Genomic DNA, 18,369 nt, shown 5'->3' with positions numbered 1-18,369 from the left:
CTGAAACTAGATCCCTTTACTGATAAGATTCTTCTTTAATACTTCTAATACAATGTGTGGGGAATATGGATTTTTCTCATTGTATCTTTCCATTGAGATATCACATCAAACAATTTAATAGTTAATCTTGTGGCCTCTTGAAGACTTCTGTAATTCTTTGGTATACTTCTGAAGCCTCCTCAATATCATCACTTGGAACTTTATGTGATTCTCGGTTATCTTCTTAATCCTTGTATTATAGTTTTGCAGCTGGGTGGGGAACAGTTCTCCCATCCTGTGAAAAATTTTATTATTTTGAAAACTTTTCTGTTCCACAGCAGGACAAAAATGAGATCATTTGTTCCACGCAAAAGAACAAGACTGACTCTGTAGTCCAGTGGTTAGGCCACTCATGTTGGATATGGGAGACCTAGCTAACTCTTGTAGAACTCTTGCATCCAGTTACCCATACCTGCTGATTTAAACTTTTTTTATCCCCAGAAGATGTTTAACATGCTCCTTAGTTACCAGTGGACTTGAATGTATTTCATCATCCTCATGTAATATGAGTAAGTATCTTGCCTCTTTCCAAATACAACAAAAATATTTATTGAATATTTGAACACTTCTTCCCTTTCTTACATCATCATTATTAATAATTTTACCACCTACATCTAGCAATAAGCCTATCCAATTGCTACAATTTCTTTTGTTCCTAATATATTATATAAAAACTCTTTAATGTCCTAAGTGCTACTACCCTTGGATTTTTCCCTGATACCTTTAGATTCCCATATCAGTTTTCTACACTTCATAACTTCTCATTTATATTTATTGATCTCTGTTTCCCCTGCACTGGTGTTCTAATGAATCCATTGGCAATAGTGTCAGGGCAGGGTCATGGACAGGCTGGCCTAGGGGTTGGCATCAGGCACAGACTCAGGGGCCAGGAGCCGATTACTAGCTATCAGGCTGGGTTAGCATGCCAGGAGATCAGACTCAAGAGGCAAACTAGAGGGCAGAGATCAAGAGTCAGTTGCCAAGAGTGAGAATACTGAGAGGTCAGGATTGGGTGATGGAACCAGAAGACAGGAACCAGGATGCAGTTTCCCAGAGTCAGGATACCAGGTGGTCAGGATCATATAGCAGGAAGAGGTAAACACTAGACCAGCAGTCTATGGCAGGGTAAAGCTCAAGTTTTTCAGACAAATTCTTTTTCCTTCTCTGGCTTAAATAGGGGCTGCAGCCCAGTCAGGAACCTTGGAACTCTCCCAATCAGAGAGTGGTGGTTTGAGGGTTTGTGGGCAGTTGGGCTTCATGGGCCTGCTCCCACATGCTATCTGTGAGCTGCTGGGGGTAGGATTGGTATGTGATAACTCCAGACCCCCTTGGACCTACATTCAAGACCCGTAGGAGCTGACACAGAATGCCCAGATAATCTTTTGATGCTGGACTTAAGAGCGTACAAAGCACATATCTAATACTAATTTCTTGTCTTTTTTTGAATTTTAGTTTTAAACGAAAAAACTACTGTCATTTTATGAGGTTAGCTAAAATTTTAGTCCAAATTTGAATGATTAGAACAATTTATATAATTACTTTTTGAAATACATATTACGTTTTATTATGCGGAGAGGTAAATATAGTAATACCTGTCTTAAGTAAATATTGGGAGAGACCAACAAAAATCCAGTGCTTAATGGAGGTTGTCATTAATAAAGGTGGAGCAGAATGGACTCAATACATTTGGGCATACGTTAGGGTGATTTCTTAAGACTAATTGTCTAACAAGAGTGTCCTCCTGTGCAGATTTCACTATACTAACCTCTGTGTACTATGGTTTAACATGTCTTAATTGTATTGTGTGACATGGATTTTTCCCTTGATTCTTCTCTGTGCCTCTCTCTTTTCCACTCTGGTCCCATTCTCCCTACACCCCAATTTAATTTAAAAACAGTACCATTCAGTGATTTTCAGCTTTCTTACACTCATTCTTTATTATGTGCCTGTTGTATCTTTGAGGAATTTGCTGATTGACTTTTTTGTTCCTTTTTCTTTCTTTTTTCTTTTGGGTGCTGTAATGTCCCTGGTGACTCATCATAATCATTTTCTCATAACAATTTTTGCTTTAATTCTTGATTTCATTCTTTTTGCCTTTTCTAACTCAGAGATGGATTGCATATAGTTTTTTTCTAAATCCTTACTGCTTTCCGTTTTTTACTCATATTTCTGATCATATTCTTCTTTCCTGATTTCTCCTTTTATATTTCTCTCTCTTTCCTTAATCTTAATTTTTTTTATACTTATGTTGCTTTTTCTCTATCCTAATTTCAGCTCCCTATCTCTTCATTTATCCAATATCTTGGGCATTTCATTCGTACTCTTCAGTTGCACTTAGAACTTCAGTCTGGAGTGTCTTTTGCTTCTTTCACAATGCAAATTCAGGCCCAACTTTAGTTTACTTTTGATCTTAGAATTCAGTCCACTGATATTCATTGGCTAGAATGCCACTGGTAAAAAGTCTGGCATTCTTTAAGCTTTTATTTCTACCTATCTTCATTGCTCTTTGCAGTTAAATACTCTTTTACCAAACTTTTTATAGCTAAATCTTGTGTTTCATGGCATCTTTTCACCATATTGAAGTCTCAATTTAAGTGATCAATGAGATGAAGTAGTCAGTCTTCATTAAATTCTCACCTTTTCTCACTGGCACCTTCAGGAGTATGTGGTGTAATAAAGTAACTCTGCTATTCAGACTACAGTCTTAAATACATCTAGAAAATAAATCTGGAATCCGCACAAGAAGGCACAGTCTCTTTATTATTATTACTGTGATGATCTGTAATGATAACTGGAAGTTGATAATCTCTTTTTAAAATTTTTAATAGAATCCCCTTATATCTCTACACCAGGTAAGATTTTTCAGGGGGATCTTCTGATGAGGAAGATGTTAAACAGTTTAAGTTTATGTCCTGAAAGATTCTTAGTTCAGTTCTGCTCTCAATGCAAATGAAAGTAGAAATATTCTAATGCTATTACCATGAGGAGGATATAAGTTCATTCAGTCTTGAAGCAATTTAAATTGCACTAGAACTCTGATAATCAGTGTTACCCATTTGTTATATAATAATTTCTTTAAGGTTTAAAAAAAATCAAGAATTGCTGAGATTGGAGATTGTTTCAAGATTTATGATGGACCTTATTGCTAGTCACTTTTTGAAAGGCCAAGAATGTTTGATTAATGTAAACATTAAGAGTCTGCAAAACGGTCATCATTTGTATGAAAAATTTGTTTGTACCCTTTCCTTTCTGTTGGGATTTTGTGTAGTGTCAGCATTCATTACTCCTCAAGTAATTTAAAGAAGTATTACTCCTTTAAGTTCCTAGTATTCATAAACCGAAAAAAAGCTTCTTACACTTCATTTTTCACTCAGAAATGAAGTAATGCTCCTGCCATTGACCATTTTCATTCTTTGAAATCAGCATACTCAACTCCTACTAGGCATATTCCTTAAAGGCTTTCAAAACAGTATTTGACTTTTCACTTGAGAAGACATCTCCTAATAGAAACACTGAGATCAGCAGAAAAGAGCTAATGAGTACTGGAAACAAAAAGGTGATAGAAAGAAAATGTATTTTCTATCACCAACCATCTCAGTAACTGATATAAAATATACATATTTCCCTAAGCCTCAGGGCTTTTAATCAAAAATTCATTTATAAAGTGCTATGAGAAATGGAATCCATGTAACAATTCTGCCCGAAGCCTCACTTGAATAAAGGTGAGTAGCAGCTGCACACTCTGGACAGAAGAACAGCGTTGGCTTCCTACTTCAACTAGTCCAAACAGTTCTGCTTGTTTTCACAGCTGTTTGTGGCAGTCATGGACAGGAAGAAAGGGCCAGGGGACAGGTCTTGGAGCTGCAGCCCAGCCACGGCAAGAGCCGCCTGGACAGCTGTGGGGAGCCACGGACCCTCCACCTGCCCTGGGCGGGGGGCTCAGTCTGGGGACACAGGATGTAAGTTGCTCTTGGCCTCCCTACCACAGGCAGGTGGAGGGGTCTGCGGCTCTACAGCTGCTGTCCTGGCTGCGGGGGGAGGGGAGTAGGGCCTCAGGGAGAAGAGTAGAGGCAGGGGCAATGCACCTTTCAAAAAGGGGGAGGACCATGGCCCCTTAGCCCCTCCTGTTCCGTTGCCCCTATATCTTGTGCTTTAGAGTACAGCAAGATGCAGGTATCATGTCATCACTCAGTATCACTGAGCTTGAAGGCGAGCACCTGAAGAGTCTAAATCCAGCCTTCACCTATCAAGAGTATTTAAGAGGATTCAACCTCAAAGCAGGATCCTGAGATGAGTCCCTTGACCTGGTTACATTCACTGACAGCAAATGCCCATGTTGAAACAGACCCATTCACCTGTTCAAGGCTAGCAGATCTCTCTTAGCAGTTACACTGAAGTGGTCTGCATCATCCAAGCAAAAGTCTTCAGAGTATATCGTGGCTTTGACACCTTTGTTATGTCAGTACATAAAGTCAATGTTATTGAGCTCTTACTCCTTTAGCAATCAGGCATTACAATTGCAGCAGTACCAAAAACTAGAAAACACACAAAGAGAGCTGGACTTCATTATAGCACTATCAAAGACTGACTCTGGGCTTCTCTGTATTGTACTGAAGTCTCCAGCTACCCTTGTCCAAGTGCAATATTTGGAGAACAACTCAGAGGTTCTAAGTGTGGCAGTATATGGTGAGTAAATTACTCCAGTCATTCAGGTTTGTAACTGAGGTGACCTCACAGATGACAATATCATAGGGGAAGTTCTATGGCCTGTGTTAACTAGATGATTACCATGATCTCTTCTGGCCTTAGAATCTATGAATCTGTCAGTCATTTATTCATTGTGCAGCTGTACTAATGTTGATGCAGGGCAGAGCTGAAGGAGCTCTGTTTGCATCCAGATCAATACCCACTCTGTTTGCATCCAAGTCAATCCAGCACAGCTGATGACTGTAGAGTTGAAGCCAGCCTCTGTGTTTTAGTTGGGAAATCCTATCAGAATGATGTTTTTAAAGAATGGCAATTTTACGTACAATTTTTTTCAATTTATCATTCATATAATTCTCTCTCACTTCCCCTCAAAGTTTGGGATGGTACTTTTCAGGTGATGTGTTTTTCTATCTTTAGAGATAAACCAGATATATGTATGTATAATTATTACTTACAAAAAACCTGTTAAAATGACATCATTTAGTGTGCAAAGTCAAGCATGTTAAAGTTTGGAAATGTCAGATTTACTGTTGACCATGTACTCGTAATATGCCCTCTCATGTTTCTGCCCTGTGCTGGTGGGATCTGTGGAAAAAGTAATATGTAAGATATTATTACAATGTATATGCAAAGGCAGAATTAAGGCTGCACAGGCAACTGTAAAATTATCATTTCCTAAATTAAGTGCTTGATTTTGCACCCTAAATGCCATTGTTTTAACAAGTATCAGAGGGGTAACCGTGTTAGTCTGGATCTGTAAAAGCAGCAAAGAATCCTGTGGCACTTTATAGACTAACAGACGTTTTGGAGCATGAGCTTCCGTGAGTGAATACCCACTTCCTCAGATGCATGTAGTGGAAATTTCCAGGGGCAGGTATATATATGCTAGCAAGCAAGCTAGAGATAACGAGGTCAGTTCAATCAGGGAGGATGAGGCCCTGTTCTAGCAGTTGAGGTGTGAAAACCAAGAGAGGAGAAACTGGTTCTGTAGTTGGCAAGCCATTCACAGTCTTTGTTCAATCCTGAGCTGATGGTGTCAAATTTGCAGATGAACTGAAGCTCAGCAGTTTCTCTTTGAAGTCTGGTCCTGAAGTTTTTTTGCTGCAGGATGGCCACCTTAAGGTCTGCTATAGTGTGGCCAGGGAGGTTGAAGTGCTCTACTACAAGTTTTTGTATATTGCCATTCCTAATGTCCACATGGACTCCTCCTGAGGGTCAAAATGACAGTCTGGACCTATACATTGAATGCTTCCGCCTGCGTGCACAGGCACCTTAAGGTCTGCTATAGTGTGGCCAGGGAGGTTGAAGTGCTCTCCTACAGGTTTTTGTATATTGCCATTCCTAATGTCCACATGGACTCCTCCTGAGGGTCGAAATGACAGTCTGGACCTATACATTGAATGCTTCCGCCGGCGTGCACAGGCAGAAATCGTGGAACAACATCGCTTGCCTCACAACCTAACTCGTGCAGAACGCAATGCCATCCACAGCCTCAGAAACCACTCTGACATTATCATCAAAGAGGCTGATAAAGGAGGTTCCATTGTCATCATGAACAGGTCTGACTACCAAAAGGAGGCCGCCAGACAACTCTCCAATACCAAATTCTACAGGCCACTTCCCTCAGATCCCACTGAGGAATACACTAAGAAACTACAGCATCTACTCAGGACACTCCCTACACTAACACCAGAAGAGATCAACATATCCCTAGAGCCCCAACCAGGGTTATTCTATCTACTACCCAAGATCCACAAACCCGGAAATCCTGGACGCCCCATCATCTCAGGCATTGGCACTCTCACTGAAGGACTGTCTGGATATATGGACTCTCTACTCAGACCCTATGCCACCAGCACTCCCAGCTATCTCCGTGACACCACTGATTTCCTGAGGACACTACAATGCATTGGTCACCTCCCAGAAAACACCATCCTAGCCACCATGGATGTAGAGGCTCTCTACACAAACATCCCACACACAGATGGAATACAAGCTGTCAGGAACACTATCCCTGATGATGCCACAGCACAACTGGCTGCTGAGCTCTGTGCCTTTATACTTACACACAACTATTTCAAATTTGATGACAATATATATCTCCAGATCAGTGGCACTGCTATGGGCACCCGCATGGCCCCACAATATGCCAATATCTTTATGACCGACCTGGAACAACGCTTCCTCACCTCTCGTCCACTCACGCCCCTTCTCTACCTGCGCTACATTGATGACATCTTCATCATCTGGACCCATGGGAAGGAGACTCTGGAAAAATTCCACCACGATTTCAACAGCTTCCACCCCACCATCAACCTCAGCCTGGACCAATCTACACGGGAGGTCCACTTTCTAGACACCACAGTGCAAATAAGTGATGGTCACATTAACACCACCCTATATCGAAAACCTACCAACCGCTATGCCTACCTTCATGCCTCCAGCTTCCATCCCGGACACATCACACGATCCATTGTCTACAGCCAAGCACTGAGGTACAACCGCATCTGCTCTAACCCCTCAGACAGAGACCAACACCTACAAAATCTCCACCAAGCATTCTCAAAACTACAATACCCACACGAGGAAATAAGGAAACAGATCAACAGAGCCAGACGTGTACCCAGAAGTCTCCTACTGCAAGACAAACCCAAGAAAGAAACCAACAGGACTCCACTGGCCATCACATACAGCCCTCAGCTAAAACCCCTCCAACGCATCATCAAGGATCTACAACCCATCCTGGACAATGATCCCACACTTTCACAGGCCTTGGGTGGCAGGCCAGTCCTTGCCCACAGACAACCTGCCAACCTGAAACATATTCTCACCAGTAACTGCACACCGCACCATAGTAACTGTAGCTCAGGAACCAATCCATGCAACAAACCTCGATGCCAACTCTGCCCACATATCTACACCAGCGACACCATCACAGGACCTAACCAGATCAGCCACACCATCACCGGTTCATTCATCTGCACATCCACCAATGTAATATACGCCATCATATGCCAGCAATGCCCCTCTGCTATGTACATCGGCCAAACTGGACAGTCTCTATGGAAAAGGATAAATGGACACTAATCAGATATTAGGAATGGCAATATACAAAAACCTGTAGGAGAGCACTTCAACCTCCCTGGCCACACTATAGCAGACCTTAAGGTGGCCATCCTGCAGCAAAAAAGACTTCAGGACCAGACTTCAAAGAGAAACTGCTGAGCTTCAGTTCATCTGCAAATTTGACACCATCAGCTCAGGATTAAACAAAGACTGTGAATGGCTTGCCAACTACAGAACCAGTTTCTCCTCTCTTGGTTTTCACACCTCAACTGCTAGAACAGGGCCTCATCCTCCCTGATTGAACTGACCTCATTATCTCTAGCTTGCTTGCTAGCATATATATACCTGCCCCTGGAAATTTCCACTACATGCATCTGAGGAAGTGGGTATTCACCCACGGAAGCTCATGCTCCAAAATGTCTGTTAGTCTATAAGGTGCCACAGGATTCTTTGCTGCTATTGTTTTAACAGGTTTTTTTGTATGTAATTTCCTAAATAGTCTTTTAAGGAAAAAGATAAAAGAAATTCTATTATGCACAACTGTAACAACTTCTCCATCTTGAGCAGAGTTTTCAATCCTCAATGTTCAGCATCATAGCATCAACTTCTGTCACTTGAAAAGCAGGTCTAACTATGGGCATGTCTATACTTACAGCTAGATCTACACTGCTGCAATCGATGCAGCTTTGTCGATTGAGCAGGTCTGGTGAAGACCCGCTAAGTCGATGGCAGAGTGCTCCCCTGTCAACTTCTGCACTCCAGTTCCCCAAGAAGAGTAAGATATGTGAGCGGGAGAGTGTCTCCCGTCAACACAGAGCAGTGTCGGCACGGCTGTAAGTCATTCTACAGCCTGGTCTACACTACGCGTTTAAACCGATTTTAGTAGTGTTAAACCCATTTAACCCTGCACCCAGCCACACAATGAGGCCCTTTATATTGATATAAAGGGCTCTTAAAACCGTTTCTGTACTCCTCCCTGACAAGAGGAGTAGCGCTGAAATCGGTATTGCCATGTCGGATTAGGTTTAGTGTGGCCGCAAATCGATGGTATTAGCCTCCGGGCGGTATCCCACAGTGCATCACTGTGACCGCTCTGGAAAGCAATCTGAACTCGGATGCACTGGCTAGGTAGACAGGAAAAGCCCCGCAACTTTTGAATTGCATTTCCTGTTTGCCCAGTGTGGAGCTCTGATCAGCACGGGTGGCGATGCAGTCCCAAATCCAAAAGAAGCTCCAGCATGGACCGTATGGGAGATACTGGATCTGACCACTGTATGGGGAGACAAATCTGTTCTATCAGAGCTCCGTTACAGAAGACAAAATGCCAAAGCATTTGAAAAAGATCTCTAGGCTATGATACAGAGTCCACAGCACAGGGATGTGTGACAAGCGTAACAGAAAGCCAAAGAATCAAATGGACGCTCATGGAGGAAGGGAGGGGGAACTGAGGACTCCAGCTATCCCACAGTCCCCGCAGTCTCCGAAAAGCATTTGCATTGTTGGCTGAGCTCCCAATGCCTGTAGGGTCAAACACATTGTCCGGAGTGGTTCAGGGTATATCTCATCAATTTACCCCTTCTCCCCCCCTCTGTGAAAGAAAAGGGAAAAAATCATTTCTTGACTTTTTTCAATGTCACCGTATATCTACTGCATGTTGCTGGTAGACGCGGTGCTGCGGCACTGAATAGCAGCATCCTCTCCCCTCCTTTCCCTGGTGGCAGACGGCCCAGTGCAGAAGGACTGATAGCCGTCCTTGTCATCATCCCGTGAGTGCTCCTGGCTGGCCACTGGTGAGGTCAGCTGGGGGCACCTGGGTAAAAATAGGAATGATTCCTGGTTATTCCCGGCAGATGGTACAGAACGGCTGGTAACCGTGCTCATCATAGCAACTGGGGGCTGAGCTCCATCAGCCCCCCCCTTTCATGTCTAAAGAAAAGATTCTGTACTGCCTGGACTATCATAGCAGCTGGAGGCTGCCTCCCCCTCATTTTATCTCACTAAAAAGTCAGTGTTTCTTATTCCTGCATTCTTTATTACTTCACACAAATGGGGGGACGCTGCCACGGTAGCCTAGGAGGGTTGGGGGAGGAGGGAAGCAACGGGTGAGGTTGTTGCAGGGGCACCCTCTAGAATGGCATGCAGCTCATCATTTCTGCGGGATCTGACATGGAGCGGCTGTGCTCTCTGGTCCTCTAGTACACTTGCCCCATATTCTAGGCAGGACCGACTCTATTTTTAGATACAACATAAAGGAGGGAACGACCCGGGGAGTCATTCCCATTTTTGTCTTTGCGCCCCTGGCCGACCTCAGCGAAGGTCAGCCAGGAGCACCCATGACAGCAGCAGACGGTACAGAACGACTGGTAACCGTCATCTCATCGCCAATTTACAATGGCTGACGGTGCAATAGGGATGGTAACCATCTCTGCTACCTTGCAAAGGCAAATGAATGCTGCTGTGTAGCGCTGCAGTACTGCCTCTGTTAGTGGCATCCAGTACACATACAGTGACAGTGACAAAAGGCAAAACGGGCTCCATAGTTGCCATGCTATGGCGTCTGCCAGGGCAATCCAGGGAAAAAGGGCGCGAAATGATTGTCTGCCGTTGCTTTCACGGAGGAAGGAATGAGTGACGACATTTACCCAGAATCACCAGCAACACTGTTTTTGCACCATCATGCATTGAGATTTCAACCCAGAATTCCAATGGGCGGGGGAGACTGCGGGAACTATGGGATAGCTACGGGATAGCTACCCACAGTGCAACGCTCCAGAAATCAACGCTAGCCTCGGTACGTGGACGCACACCACCGAATTATTGTGCTTTGTGTGGCCGCGTGCACTCGACTTTATACAATCTGTTTTACAAAACCGGTTTATGTAAAATTGGAATAATCCTGTAGTGTAAACGTACCCTAAGTTACATAAGTTATGGAACTGCAGTAACATAACTTAGGTTGACTTACAGCTATAGTATAGACCAGCCCTCTGTTAGCTGTTGCCAGGCAAAGGCTGTTAACCTGGGGTGTGGGGCAGAGATAGGTCCAGATGCTGGGTCCTAGAGGTGGTCAGTGGGTGTGGAGAGCCTAGCCTGGCCCGCCTCTCTCTCTTTCCTCTGTCCTAGGAGTTAAATGTGCTCTTCTTCCATGTAATGCCCCCAGGAGAAAAAAAAAGGATAGGCTGCTTGAGCCATGTGTTGATTCCAGGAAGTTGTTGGGGGGAGTCAGGCCTCCCTATCTTTCTTTCTCCCACCCCTTGAGGAGTTCCAGGGGGATCTGACTTCATGTGGCATCTCCAGAGAGTGTGTAAATCAGCTGCTGGGTCCAGGTGCTGAGCCTGGGGGATGTGATGTTTACAGGATGTGATCCTGGCCCTGTTCCTGCTACATGTATTGCCCTCAGGGAGGGGCGTGTTCTGGGTCCTGATATGCGGGGAGCTCAGCCCAACTCTTTCTCCTTCCCACTGCTACAAATACTCTGGCAGCTCCCGGTACAGTATCTGCTGCTGTTTTGGCAGCAACATGAGCCCAGCCTTAGAATATTTGTTTATTATTCTGTCAGGCTGCCAGAATTTTCCTGAGGAAAGCTAGAGAAGACAAGTGCCAAATTTTAACAATTAAACTCTCAGCAATGGCTGAATGGAGTTTCATAGGGCAAAAAGAAGGCACTGCTGTAGCCTGATGGTTGTGCCTCCGTGAATAGCAGAGGCTTGCTGCAAACAAAGATGTGGGAGCTTCTTAAAGGAAAGATTGGAAGAGGGTGAAGGGCTAATTTACAAAGGAAACAGTGCAGAAATTACAGGGCAATGCCGTGTTCAGTATTTTATTGTACTTAAAAATATTTTTAAACTTGTAGGAAACTTCTTGCTTAGTTTCCAAGTCATGATCCTCTGGCGTTTATATGATAGGAACTTGAACTACATCATACCGAGAGTTTTGGTGATTATGCAAATAATGTAGTATGTTTTACCATACTTGTTTATGTAACCCCTTTCACAGTGAGTTCATTCCAGATTTCTGAACACCACAAACTGGCTTAGAAATACAGGTAGACCAGTAAAAATATAAAAAATGAACTCTGAGGCTGCTTATAAAAATCAGTAATGTTTATTAACAGTTAAAAATTTCTGTCAAACAAGTTCTTCTGTTCTATTTTAAAGACAATATTCTTAATCTGTTTCAAATGTTTTAACTTTACCTTGTAAATCTTGTAGTTGCAGAACCGTAAAAGATAATTTATCTTAGACTATGCTTTTTTACACAGATTTCAGAAAAGATCATCTTGCAATGTTAAATTCAGAGTTAGCGATTAGTTGGCTTTGTTATTTTGAACCTAAATCTTGCATAGACAAAAAAGTGTAAGTAATAGCAGTGAATTATGTTGTTCCTGTAATTCTTCCTTGGAGAAAGAACAGTCTTCAACATCACCAACAGCACCTCAGATGAGAAACTATTTAATACATGTCTGGGCTCAGTAATTGATTGAGAGAAGTTAACAGATTAAATGTAAATAGTGATTCCAAATTCTTTACATTTGGAAGATGCTTAGAATTGGGATTAAACCTTGTCCAGTCTCATTCTTACATGTAAAATGTTTTTTGTCAAAGTAGTCAGTGAACAATAGTAGGTCTTCAAACTGCAATTGAGTGTTGAATGTGATGTTATAAATCTATTTCTTGATCTCTTAAATGCATACCTAAGAACAGCTGTGGCAACTGAGCCTGAATCTGTCACCAAAAAGATTTTGTGTTTTAGTTTCTTCAGTTGGTTTTTGTATGTGTTTATAAGGAGATACCTGATGGTTTGATTGCAAAGTGAACCGTGACATGATTCTGAATGTAAAGTTATACGGAAACTGTTGTAACACTTAACTTTGTTTAAGTTACTTTGTGCCTGCCTAAGATTACAAAATAGACACTTCACTCTGAATACCAGTTGTGAAACAATAAAGCAAGCGTCAGAATCAGAGCCACAAAATAAAGGAGTGAGCTAACATAATGTAGTTTAGGACCATTTTATTTTTAAGTAATATAACCATGTCCTTTTTATATTAATGTTAATGTCTAATACATTTTTTACTTTAATTTCACTTTAGCCATGTCCTTCAGGGTCCCGTGATTTTCGAGAAAAACAGTGTGCAGATTTCGACAATATGCCCTTCCGGGGAAAGTATTATAACTGGAAACCCTACACTGGAGGTAACCTGTAGCTTGGCAGAGATATAAATGTGACATATCTGAAAACACTCAGCTGACTAATCTTGAACTTTGATGTTTCAGTAGCCATCTGTTGACCCATTAATTAAAAATACAAAATTCACTAAAGGGCATGTCAATGGAAGGGCCATATTGGTGGTGAACTGGTGTGGTTCAGCTATGAAAACGTGACAGGAGGTGCTATGCAGGAAGAATGCACCCCTTCATAGTGTAAAGCCCTTCCCCAGCAGCTCCCTTAGCAGCAGCATGCAGAGATTGGACATGGATGGGTGATCCACTACTCTACTTGGACACTGCAGTGAGGTGTACAGTATAAAAGTCCCAACAGAGTTCCCCTACTTGGAACTCCACCATCCTGGATGGTGTGCATATGCATAAGAGCCATTGACCTGCAACAGCTTCCATTGTGTGGGAAAGGACAGTTTTGTTCCCCTGAGCATCTGTACTGTGCTCAGCATAGCTATTTGTGCCAATTTTTTTTTCCATTTTGGGACAGATTTTTTAGATTTGGTTTATGCCAGCTGTGTGCCTATCATCACTCTGATCAGTTGTCTTGTACATTGTATACCTTTCCCCTGCAAATTAAAAGATCAAAGCAGAAAAAAGATAAGCTCTTTAGGACAAAGAATGTCTCTTCCTATGTTTTCGTACAAAATCTGGTACACTGGGCCTCAATCCTGATTGGGAATTGTGGATGCTACAGAATGTAATATAGATAAATTAATAGTATAATTTGCAAATAAATTATACTAATTGCATTGAGAGAATGCCACAATTACTCAGAGCTAAACTGAAGATATATATATATATATAATAATTTTTACATCCCAAGACCTAATTTCAAGCCTCTAAGTGTGTATCCCTGAGTCTTAAGAGCTAATTCTATTATTAAAACCAAATTCAGAGCAGTGAGTGGAGGCACCTGTACTGCTTTACATGTTAACTGTAGCAGTAGAAACATAATCATGGATGGATCTACTCTGCAGTTTCAGCTTCTTGGGGCAGTTAGCAGCTGACATAAGTTAAAGAAGTCCTCCACTGCTCTAAGTTACTTCACAGGACCAGCCCTGCACACAGTGGCCCTATGACTGAGAGAATGCAAAGATGAACTTTGCAGCTCCTTCTCTCCTGGCTTGTGCTGTTTGTTCTTCAGCCATAGTCAAGGATCTGTCCCAACATTTCTTTCTTTTCCCCCTTTTTGCTCCTTAGAAGAAAAAGAAGAGATGGAGAAGGATGGTCTTTTGATTTAGATACAGGGCTAGTCGTCGGTAAACAGAGGTCCTTACTTTATGCTGACTTTCCCACACTTCCTGTCCCCAATCTTGGGGCTATCCTTGGGCAGGTTAAGCCCTAGCACAGATTAGAGCAACATCTGGGCTGCTTTAATTTCTGTTTGATTGCCAGTAACTCCCTGACCTACCTCCTTCATCCAGTCACACCCCTTGCCAACTTTATGCTTTCTACAGTTTAGCTAGCTTTGCAGTCATTTTGGCTACTGAAGTGACACAGGATCTGTCCCTCCATTGTTGACTCTAAAGGGCAGAGATCTTGTCTAAGGATTTGCTTTGTAAAAATAGTGGGCCAAATTCTGTTCTCAATTACTCCAGATTACACTGGCATGACTGAGAGGAGAAATTCACTCAATTAGGATACAGGCAGTATATTCATGATGTTGTATTCTAGAGCTTTGGTAATGTATAAACATTATTTGATTTAAGCTTTGACTGTTATATACCCTTAATAATACCTTAGCTATCTAGTGAAATCCTAGATTTTTGGCCTTAAATAATGTGATACAATTGTCATGTAAAGACTTGGATTTAATTTTTTTCAGGCTTAAGCATGTATATGTTTTTTCTTTTTCTCCATTTTCATCATCTTATAGGCATGATAGGCCTAGTTTTGCCCATACTTGAACCAAACAATGAATGGCAGGATCAGGGCAGGGTGCAGATTTTGGTTTTATCTTGTAGCTGATTCATTCTTTGTTTATACACAAGGTGTTTTTTTCTGTTTTTAAACAGAATGTCTGGTGAGACAATATTTTTCTATTTGATCTCAAGTTTCAATAGCAAGTCTTCAGCAGAACTTCCTATCTAGGAAGTTAATTATCTGATTTTTTCCTATAGCCTACTCAGATAGGACCACTGTGATCATCTAGTCTGATCTTCTGGATAACGTTGGCTATAAGACTTCCCTGAATTAATTCTTATTTGAACGAGAGCATGTCTTTTTAAAAAAACATACAATCTTTATTTAAAAATGTCCAGAGGTGGAGAACACACCATAACTCTCAGTAAATTCCTCCAATGTTTAATTACTCTCACTGTTAAAAAGTCACCTTATTTCTAATCTAAATATGACCAGCTTGAGCTTCCAGCCATTAGATATTGCCTGCTAAACTAAAGAGCCCTCTGTTATCAAATGTTTGTTTCCTAGGTAAGTACTTATAGAGTGGTCAAATCACCCTTTAATCTTCTCTTTGATAGAGCTAAATAAAGTGAACTCCTTAACTCTGTCTCTACAAGCCATGTATTCCAATCTGTTAGTCATTCTCTGAAGCCACCCCTATTTCTTAATAGCCTTGTATTGTGGACACCACAACTGGACACAGAATTCTAGTAGCAGTCACACCAGTGCCAAATACAGAGGTAATATAACCTCTCTACTTCGCCAGTGTTCCCATTTATACATTCAAGATCATAGTAACTCTTTTGGCCAAACTTTTACATTGGTAGATCATGTTTAGCTGATTTTCCACCATGACTCCCCAAGTATTTTTCAGGTCACTGCTTCCCAAAATACAGTGCTCCCCCATCCCATAGGTAGACCTACAATCTTGGTTCTTAACAATGACTTTACATTTAGTCATTTTGAAAGGCATATAGTCTGCTTGTACTAAGTAATCCAGTTCTCTCTGTCTTAGTGACCTGTTCTCTTCTTTATTTACCAGTCTTTGTCTCATCTGCCAGCTGTTTCAATACCTCTTCAATTGAGGATCAGTTGGAGTAGGGTTGTCAAGTGATTAAAAAAATTAATCGTGATTAATCATGCTGTTAATAATAGAATACCATTTAAATATTTTTGGATGTTTTCTACATTTTCAGTTACAACACTGAATACAAAGTGTACAGTGCTTACTATATTTGCAGTGTAAAAAAGAAACAAAAGAAATAGTATTTTAATTCACCTCATACAAGTACTGTAGTGCAACCTCTTGATCAGGAAAGTTGAACTTACAAATGTAGAATTATGTGCAAAAAATAACTGTACTCAAAAATAAAATAATGTAAAACTTTTGAGCCTACAAGTCTACTCAGGCCTACTGCTTGTTCAGCCAATCGCTCAAACAAACAAGTTTGCTTACATTTGTGGAAGATAATTCTACCTGCTTCTAATTCACGTCACCTGAAAGTGAGAATAAGCATTCACATGGCACTGTTGTAGCCAGTGTCACAAGATATTTATGTGCCAGATGTGCTAAAGATTCATATGTCCCTTCATGCTTCAGCTACCATTCCAGAGGACATATGTCCATGCTGATGACGGGTTCTGCTCGATAATAATCCAAAGCAGTGCGGATCAATGCATGTGCATTTCATCATCTAAGTCAGATGCCACCAGCAGAAGGTTGATTTTCTCTTTTGTTGGTTTGCATTCTGTAGGTTCTGCATCAGAATGTTGCTCTTCTAAGGCCTGGGCTACCCTAGCCAGCTGCAAAAGTGCCATGTGAATGCCTGTTCTTATTTTCAAGTGACATTGTAAATAAGAAGCAGGCAGCATTACCTCCAGCAAATATAAATAAAACTTGTTTGTCTTAGCGATTGACTGAACAAGAAGTAGGACTGAGCGGACTTGTAGGCTGTAAAGTTTTATGTTTTATTTTTTAGTGCAGTTATGTAACAAACCCCCCCCCACATTTGTAAGTTGCACTGCCACGACAAAGAGATTGCACTACAGCAGTGGTCTCCAAAGTGGGGTGCTCAAGAGGATCCTTTGGGGTGCACAGGCAGAGGAGCGCTGCCAGAGCAGTGCCACTTCAGCAGTTAGGGCGGCTTTTTTTTTTCCCCCCTTCGGCAGTTCGAGTGGGAGTCCAAGTCTTTTTCTTTTTTTTTTTTTTTTTTTTTTGCTTGGTGCGGCAAAAAGGGAAGAGCCAGCCCTGCGGCACGGCAGGTGGTGCATGCTCAAAATTTTTTTACTGATGGGGTGCGCGATCAAAAAAGTTTGGAGACCACTGCACTACAGTACTTATGTGAGGTGAATCAAAAAATACTATTTCCTTTGTTTATCATTTTACAGTGCAAACATTTGTAATAAAAAATATAAAGTGAGCACTGTACACTTCATATTGTGTGTCGTAATTGAAATCAGTATAATTGAAAATGTAGAAAACATACCAAATATGTGTATTAAATTTCAATTGCTATTCTATTATTGTTTAACAGTGCCATTAAAAGTGCAATTTATTATGATTAATTTTTTTAATCACAATTAATTATTTTGAGTTAATTGCATGAGGTTAACTGTGATTAATTGATAGCTCTAATTAGGAGTCTATCCATTAACCTAAAAATATACTGAAAGCCGGTGTCCTGTTCAGGATATTTTGACTATAAGCTTTAAAACTGCCTAGCAGGATATTTCTGTTTGTTATCCTAATTATAAAAAACAAAAGAAAAGTAACCTAATTAATGATATTATTGCTACTCCATGCTAGCTAGTAATGCTGAAATAAGAATGGAAATCTTTGCAGTATATTTTGTTCATTGCCCACTCTCTACACATCTGAAAAGCTGTGCTCAAGAACTGTGTCTAGTGCCTTGTTATTAGATAGTTGTTAGGGATCCTTTTTGGTGCTGTGTGAGATAGTGTCTATGACACAATTTTTAAAAATTAAGTCTTTTTTGTGCTTACAGTATCGTCAGTGGTTGCTGATGGGCATTTAGCACCTCTCAGATGTGCTTGTAAATTATTTGCTGAGCAAATGAGCGCACCTAGACATCCAATTAATGGATTGAAGTAATTAGACATTTAATGTCCTCTTATGTCAACAAAAAATTGAGCCAGTGGAATTCTAAGCAGTCAAGAAAAGGGAGGGCAGGTTAAATTCTCTTTAAATTCAGGCCCTACATCTCAAAACATTGTTCATTTTATTAGGCATCTTGTGAACTTTAACTATATTTCAAAACTGGAAAGTACAGTAACCATCGCTATACTAATGTTAGTGCTTTTTAAATAACATCTTTATGTGTTTTCAATTGTTCAGCAGGCATTAGGGTGGTATCATTAAAGGTTCTTTCACCTTAACTCACCTGTAGGCTGTTTTGCTATAATCTGAAGTAAT

At 41.2% G+C, this 18,369-nt stretch overlaps 1 protein-coding gene across 1 annotated transcript in view; it reads left to right on the top strand.

Annotated features, from left to right (window-relative positions):
- The window catches only part of ADAMTS6 (ADAM metallopeptidase with thrombospondin type 1 motif 6), a 324,965-nt gene that overhangs the window by 231,245 nt on the left and 75,351 nt on the right, over positions 1 to 18,369 (top strand). Inside the window, exon 15 of the mRNA XM_050947192.1 lies at positions 12,905 to 13,007. Within this exon, the coding sequence (XP_050803149.1) occupies positions 12,905 to 13,007 (103 nt within the window). The remainder of the gene's footprint in view (positions 1 to 12,904; positions 13,008 to 18,369) is intronic.

Source organism: Gopherus flavomarginatus, chromosome 3, assembly GCF_025201925.1.
Source record: "Gopherus flavomarginatus isolate rGopFla2 chromosome 3, rGopFla2.mat.asm, whole genome shotgun sequence".
Classification (NCBI taxonomy): domain Eukaryota; kingdom Metazoa; phylum Chordata; order Testudines; family Testudinidae; genus Gopherus; species Gopherus flavomarginatus.
Note: the sequence above shows the minus strand (reverse complement) of the source record. Positions and strands in the feature narration are given on the sequence as shown.